Source organism: Bemisia tabaci, chromosome 2 (assembly GCF_918797505.1).
Source record: "Bemisia tabaci chromosome 2, PGI_BMITA_v3".
In the NCBI taxonomy this organism is placed as follows: Eukaryota; Metazoa; Arthropoda; class Insecta; order Hemiptera; family Aleyrodidae; genus Bemisia; species Bemisia tabaci.
Genome location: NC_092794.1, coordinates 26722860 through 26730558, shown reverse-complemented (window position 1 = coordinate 26730558; position 7699 = coordinate 26722860). Strand labels below are relative to the sequence as shown.

General features: G+C 35.7%; 1 protein-coding gene across 2 annotated transcripts in view; it reads right to left on the bottom strand.

Moving 5' to 3' along the window:
- Window positions 1–2951: 2951 nt before the first annotated feature.
- The window catches only part of LOC109032479 (protein Fe65 homolog), a 32787-nt gene continuing 28039 nt past the window's right edge, over window positions 2952–7699 (bottom strand). For both annotated transcript variants that reach the window (XM_072297045.1, XM_019044634.2), the window contains exons 13-14: window positions 6918–7091; window positions 2952–5810 (exon numbers count right to left, since the gene is read on the bottom strand). In XM_072297045.1, the coding sequence (XP_072153146.1) occupies window positions 6939–7091 (153 nt within the window). In that variant the 3' untranslated portion in view covers window positions 2952–5810; window positions 6918–6938. The remainder of the gene's footprint in view (window positions 5811–6917; window positions 7092–7699) is intronic.

Here is a 7699-nt window from a genome sequence, read left to right as displayed (position 1 = left end):
GGAACACATATTCTACTGCCAATTTTTACTAGGGCGATCAAGTTGCCTGGGCGAAGGAACGTAACTGCATTACGAGGTTGCAAAATTGATCCAAAAAATTTAATTTTTTATAATAATGTACCTTTTTTTCACTTAAAATATCTCACGAAGAGTAATCCCGCGCTTTGCCGTCCCTATATAGTCCCATTCCTCCTCCGTCCCAAATCAAGCCAGCCCCAGATAGCCGTTTTTTTAGAGCATCAAACTAGGGTCACCTGGCCGGGAATCAAACCCAAAACCTCCCAATCATAGAGCAAGCGCTACAATCACTACATTACAGGAGGCCGACTGCAATTACGCAAACCTGTGAAATATTTGTTCAACATTTTTCTGATTTTTCCATGAGACCAGGAGAAAATCAATGAATTATTCAAGTAAACGTGCTCAAAATTCTCCTGGCAAATATGCAATTAGAGAGTGGAAATTTGGCGGCATTGAAAGGTAGTTACGTTCTTTCATGCGGAAAACGACGAATTGAGGGGCTTGGAGGACCGGACAAGGCGCATAAGTGTAGTTTTTGAAAAAAAAAATTGAGATATTAATGATTTTAAGTATAACCAGTCTTAATGCATGCGGAGGTGTGAAGTTGCATTGCTCACGCTCTATGCTCCCGCTTAAGAAATATCAAGCGACATCTCAGCAGATTCGGGAGAAAAGTTTAAAAGAACGAGGCCCGATTACGTCTCTCCTATCTTCGGCTGAGTTGCTTATGTAGCACTTGAAGCACCACTATAAATAAAACAAACACTATACAGAAACAGAGCAAGAGAGATGACGCGCGTTGATGACGGCGCAGAGATACAACTATTCGTGCTTGATAGATGTCCGTGTTGCATCTGCAAAAATGAAGGCGCGATGGCGCGAGGCGTGAACTTGCAATGCTCCCGTTTATGCTGCCAATGAGGTGTCGCTCAGATTCGGGAGAAAGGTGACGAAGCAAGGACCGATTTGGTCCCTCTCTTCAGCTGTGTTGACACTCGATTTTTTTTCTTTTAATTTCAATTCGATGTATCATTCTTTTTTAAGACGTATTATTTATTAATTGCTTGTTTGAACAGAAATCTCTAGATAGAAAAAATTATTTTTAATCCATCAATGAGAACTAATTATGGAGATGATGAATTGCTTTCGTCAAATCCCCTCATTTTTTGAGTTGACCTGTATTTTCTTTATACTTGACTGTTAAGATTTTTCATAATTGCTTGCCGATCCACTGCACCTAATAGACCCCAAAAAAGTTGAATTTTTGAAGCAAATATTGCAAGTTATGATTACCTAACTCCAAAATTATATTCTGGAGAATATGACTAGCATTTTTACAATATCAATTTCCTGCCACTTGGTATACAGGATGACAATCTAGATCAATATTCGTATAAGTCTCATGGGGAACACATTTATTAGGGGCAATGAAAAATAACACCCCAGTACTTCCATGTTAGATTCTCCTACTCCATATGACAAGCACATTTTCCTGAGTCCATGGACGCAGGGCCAGATTAAGGGGGTGGCCACATGGGCCGCGGCCCATGGAGGCAAAATTTAGGGGGCGGCAAATTTTGCAATCTTTTTGAATGTAGGTATCAAAAAATGAGAGAAACCAATCGGATTCAGAGAATAAATTACAAATGAGAAAAGGCGACAAAATCTCTCGTTTCCTGAGAGTAAAAGTATAGTAATTTCTAATTTTGTCGTCTTTCGGTGATACAAGAGACAACACCTTTAATTAGTCGAGTTAAGAGAAAAACCAAACAGGCAATTTGACCTGGAACGGAGCGGCGCGGCGGTTGGCATGAAACGCATAGCGCCTACAAGACTACATGAATACTCCACGCATTGCACCAAACGGTGTGGTCAGCAGCGGTCGGCGTGAAACACATAGCGCCTACAAGACTGCATGAATACCTCGCGCATTGCGGAGGAAGTTAAAATTTTCAACCACATTTATGTTTGTTCTTTCATAATTTTTTCGTTCTTTTTTATAAATGGAAGGCCTTGTCCAAACAGGGATGGGTTTACGGAACTGAACTTTTGTTAAAGTTGACAGGGCTTTCACAAAAAACGTTCACTTGATGGTTTTTATAGATCGTATTCGACAGATCACACAGGTGAGACTATATTGATATCGATTGGTTCAATATGTAACCAATGCCTCAAATCTCAATTTAGAAATCTGAGATAACGGGTCTTGTGTGATCGAATTTTTATTCTCCTGAGTACCAAATGGCAATGGGGGCGGAAAAATACAGGCGGCCCATGGACGGCATGTAGGTAAATCCGGCCCTGCGTTGACAAAGACAAAATGCGACCGTAATTACCATGTACGATGTACTGACCAATGAAAAGGCTGCGGCCCGATTATTGAAACTATGTCAGCCCGATACGACAAGACATAGCCATATCTTAACCATGCAATATATCACAATTCGATGTCTTGTCGGGCTGCTTTAAAATTTTTATTATCGGCCCGCAGGTGAGTTAATATGACACGCAGTCCCCTTGGGACATAAACTTCTGTTCTTCAAAAAATTTTCCTATGAAAAGGTAGCCTAAAAATAGAACTTCTTCTTCTTCTTCTTCCTTTGACTAGGGCCGTGACCCTGTTCGTCTAGCCTCTAAATTAATAAATAAATATGACAAATATGATAATAAATAGATAAATAAATATGAATAAATATGAATAATTAAAAATAAATATGACAAATAACATATGACGGCCATGAGAGAGGGTTAATTCTCCTCGGATGAAAGGCAGTTCTGTGCCCATCTCTTGGGCGGTCGTCCGGGTTGCCTTTGGCACTTAATGCACAAAATAGAACTTAAAATAATGAAAACGACCGAGACAAACCCTTCTTTTTATGAGGTGTCTCATTTCAAAGGGTGGAATTGAAAGCAAAAAAAAAATACAAAAGTTGTAATATTGTTATTTTTTATTTTTCTAATGATCAGGTCATAAAGCTATGTACAATCCAATACATTTTACAAATAGGTTTTAATACTCAAAAAACACTAATCTCCTCTGATTAGATGCTCTTTGGGAGGGGTTTCAAATTACCCAAGATCAAAGCAAGATAAAAACACGAGTCAAGCAATGGCATTTAGACGTTTTGTACTTTGGATGCCCAAAAATGACAAAAGTCGGGCATTTTTAAACAATAATTTGGGAGTACAAAGAAGTTAGAAATTATAATATTACACAGATACGCTGGTTGAAGGTATTTTTCAACATTCAATTTGTATATTGGGAATATTTGCAGATTGGAATACAAAACAGTTATGGGATTCATAATTTACCTTAAGCAAACAGCAGATTAATTTGTGAGTATTTCTCAGTGAGTAGTTCTAATTACCGAAGTTATTGTCATTCTTTCAAACTATGCATGCAAGATTCGATTTTGAGGATCAAGTAAGAGATAAAGTTTAAGATAATTTAAGTTTAACCAGCCAAAAATTAGGCAAAGAGATTTAAGGACTAGAGTGTAAGAAAGAAAGGTGATTTTCTTGGTGTAATTTTGATTTAAATTCCAGTAATTTATAGAGCTTCAAAAATCCAATTACAAAAATTATTAAAATTCTGCGGTGCAAAATAACACTCTCGTCAATACTCCTAAAGTTTAACATTGGAATGTGACAGGACTCTTTTTCATCACTTTTAAACGTTGAAGTATATTTTTCAGTTAAGTTATCATCGAGACTGATATTTTTTTCTCCTTTAAAAAAGAGAGCCTTCTACAAAATATTGCTTTGTTAATTATCTATTTTTTACATGAAAGAGTTTTAATAATTGTATGTTTTCCCTGATGTTTGCCCATTTTCCCATGGTTTTTGCTCTTACCTGGAGTCCTCAAACAGCACGATGCACTGCACTTGGCTTGCCCACAGTAGAATGAGCCATTAAGAGAGGTCAGACATGAAATTGTTTAATAAAACTGCATATTTTGATGTTCATTTTGTTACAGAATCAATTTTAAGAGGTGTAGATAGAGGAAAATTTTACAAAAAAACCAATGAGATCACTTTGAAACTTCTACATTTTGCATGAACAAAAATATGAGCTTTTTAAGATACCACATCAGGTCTGACCTCTTCCAATGACTTGCTCCACTGTGTGACCTTTCAACGAAAATTGCCGATCAAAACCAAATTAACATAAATGGGAAAAAATGACAACGGTAATTAGATGACATTGAACACAAGTTTTGAAGTTATACAGAAGACTCAGTAAACCTCAGAGAAAAACTTAGCTACCAACAAGGATAGGTACAGCTAAAACTAAACTACACGATGAGATTCACATTTATTAAAAGAGTGTTGGAGATTAGAATTGTAAAAAAAAAAAAAATTTAGTGCACGTTTTTAACAGTATGATACTCCTCAACATGAAAATACAATAGTTCAAATATCAAATAAACTATTAGAAAGTACTTAGTGCATGGATACAAATGATTCCATAGAACCAATACATTGCTTCTTTCAAAAGATGAAACACTAATCTTCATTTAACAAAATTGGCGTAGAAAATTTTGATTAAATTGTTGAGTAAGAGCTAACTGGAATTCCTATCATTACTTATACTGGTGATTCCTGGTAATGACTGGTAAGACACACATAAAATTAGTTTAGAAAGAACCAGAATGCATCAAGACGAGTTCAACGATCCAAAGATTCACTTCTGATAAAATTGTTGCGATGCAGAGGCTTGTTTTTCTGCAGTCATTTTCAAGAATCAAGAATCAAATTTAAATTAAAAGTATTCAAAACACGCATTTTTCTGAGACTAGTTTTAGAAAAAACTTACTTCATTTTTTAATATTTTGTCAATCTCCCATACACCCACTATTTGAATGAGTTGACAGAACATACTCAGCGAGGACAATCAAATTATAGCATTCAGAAACGCAGTAACTCCGTTACATTAAATGTTCAAGAAACAAACAAAATTCAGAGCCAGAGCAAAAGCTAATGTACAGAAGTTTTTGATGCGGGAGAATCAGTGCTTGAAAACTCTGAAAAGATTCATGATGAGTTTTGACGTTGGTTCATTTAAAGATAGATAATTTAATCTGTCAGGGAGTTACAATTTGTTATGATTTGTTTAGTGTTTAGGAAATTTTCCATAAATGCATTGCTTAAAAGAGGGAGCCCCCTCAGTCAAAATTAATGAAAACTCCTAATTTTTAACACAGTTGCTTCAACGAAAACATAAACCTGAACACCTACTGTACAGGCGACATACAAAATTCTTCCTGGTAAAAATTTGATTAAAAATTGAAATATTTTGACAAAAGTTTTGCAAGAAACTTTGAAACTATTTGTGTTTATTTTCAAATTAGAATTGGGAATAAAAAAAACAGCTATAACTTGAAGCCAACGAAAATAATTTGCCTGGATTTAAAGTCAACTTTCTTACCGCAAACTTTCATTCCATTGAGTCAGATGACAACTAACAGACTTTAACACCCCTTGCAACTGAATAAAACTCAACTCAACAAAGGCCCCTGAATCCAACCTCTTTCAGTTGATTCCTATCCATTGAATTCTACACCAATAACAGCATTTCTACAATGGAGCAGAATACAGAAAAAAAAAAAACAAGGCATTGTGAACAATTAGAACTGGAAATGAGTGGAGACCAACTGCTGTATTCTGCGCGAATCCAGACTTGGGGAGAGGAGGCTTTGCAAGCTGGGAGAGGGCTGATCAATTCTCTGGCAAGAGATAGGTGACTGCAAATGCCGATGCTGTATCACCTCGCGCTCATTCAGCAACTCCTAAAACAAGAATGTCAGTTTAGTTGGACTAGTGGATATAACTGGATAGGTAACTTTAAGCCAAATAGTGGAAAAATATCTTCACATTTGGACTTCATTTTGCAATTGGGAACTAAGTACAATTTCTGGCTCACTTGTGAAAAAATGTATAAGCATAGGGGAAAAAAATGGTACATACGTTGTTTTTAAACAGAGCCAGAGATTGTGGTTCCTGATTGCAAAATGAAGTCCATTTGGACAGGGTACCATAATCAGCCAAGTATATTTCATCTTTTTTGGAAGGAGGGGGAGGGAGTCTAAAGTGCATTGTGCATATTTATTGATGTACATCTTCAATCATCTGTAGGGTAAATGGATCACCTTAACATTATGATGTATGTTTCATCTTCAAAATGTCACATAGAATACGATTCACAAGACAAAAATTACGGAAATTAACTCCAAACAAAGGTATGAAAGTTTATTTTTAGTATTGGTTGGGAAAAGTTTGAATTTCCTCCTTACAAGAAAAACTAGAATCTACATGAATCAAATCGCGCACTGGAACGGTTTGGGCAGGCTTCTTAACCATTACCTGATTAAGGTTCCCTCCCAGGGACTAAATTTCAGAAATGAATTAAAAAATCTGGGCATGCTGTATAGACACAGTTGTTAGGTTAAAAGACCTAGCATATGATCTAGAATAAGGGGATGCTGATATCCCAGATGATATTATCTGTTGGTAACATTAGTGAGTAATCATTTTTTTACAAAAAAACTAAAAAAAAAGTTTGAAGTGGAATTCATTCACATGCTCATTGATATGGTCTTACGGTAATCAAAAATTTTATAGAGGATTTCTGATCTACAAACGCAGAGCAGTATTTTGTCAAAAATTAGCAAAGCGTTCAGAATTCCAAACGCAGAGAGAATAATTGACTACTTGCCACTAATTAACAATTCAGCAGCATCAAATGACTTACTTCCCTATTTTCAAGGAAAGACTCAAATTTAATTTCACCTTTCGGTGAGTCCTAACAAACATTTGTTGAACATAATTTGTACGGGTAATTCGATCAGAAATAAAATGAAAAGGGAAAATATGATACATGTTTGATGAATGCTTACTTGCAGAGAATACACTTGATCTCAGGACTCCACAGAGTTTGCTCTTTGTTTACGGCCAGTGATAGATCCAACAAAATTTTTAATGGTAGCACCGATACCTTTGCTAGGAGATGAATTTGAAAGAGGAGCTGCTAAACCTTGTGGGTGGGCATCTAAGCATTTCTGGTACCTCAGCTGGAAGATGAAAACATAAATTGTTAAGATTGAAATGTGAGGTGTAAAAGTTCGGACAGAGAAGATAAATGCAAAATGACATACATTCCATCTTTGCTCACAAAATGAAATTAAAGAATAAATGTTTGAAGAGTCTAAAAGGGTTAAAAAAGAGAGCAAAAAAAGGGAAAGGGGGAAAAATGCCTTACCTCTCTTCAAGGTCTTTTGGCTGATTTTCAACAGATCAAAAAGATAGTATGCTTTAACATCATTGAAGAGCATAGATTTTTAGTTTGATGGAAATTTGATGAAAATGAAATTGAAAGATACAAAATATGACTGTGTCAAGAGAGAAACCAAATATGGCATAATTGACGACCATTACTTAAAAATGCATACTTATAAATTGCTGATTAATATTTCAATACACATTTACCAATAAAGATGTGTAAATGCCCACGGAAATCAGAAAGTAACAATTCCTGCATCTTTGAGTTTCATTCAATTTTAGTACATTGTATTATAAAGTTCCAAAGTCAACAATTGTCTTCCTTATTTTCCAGGATTGCAAAGTGAAATTTTTATTTTTAGGACCCTGCCGATGCATTGCAGCTATTCTTTCTCCATTA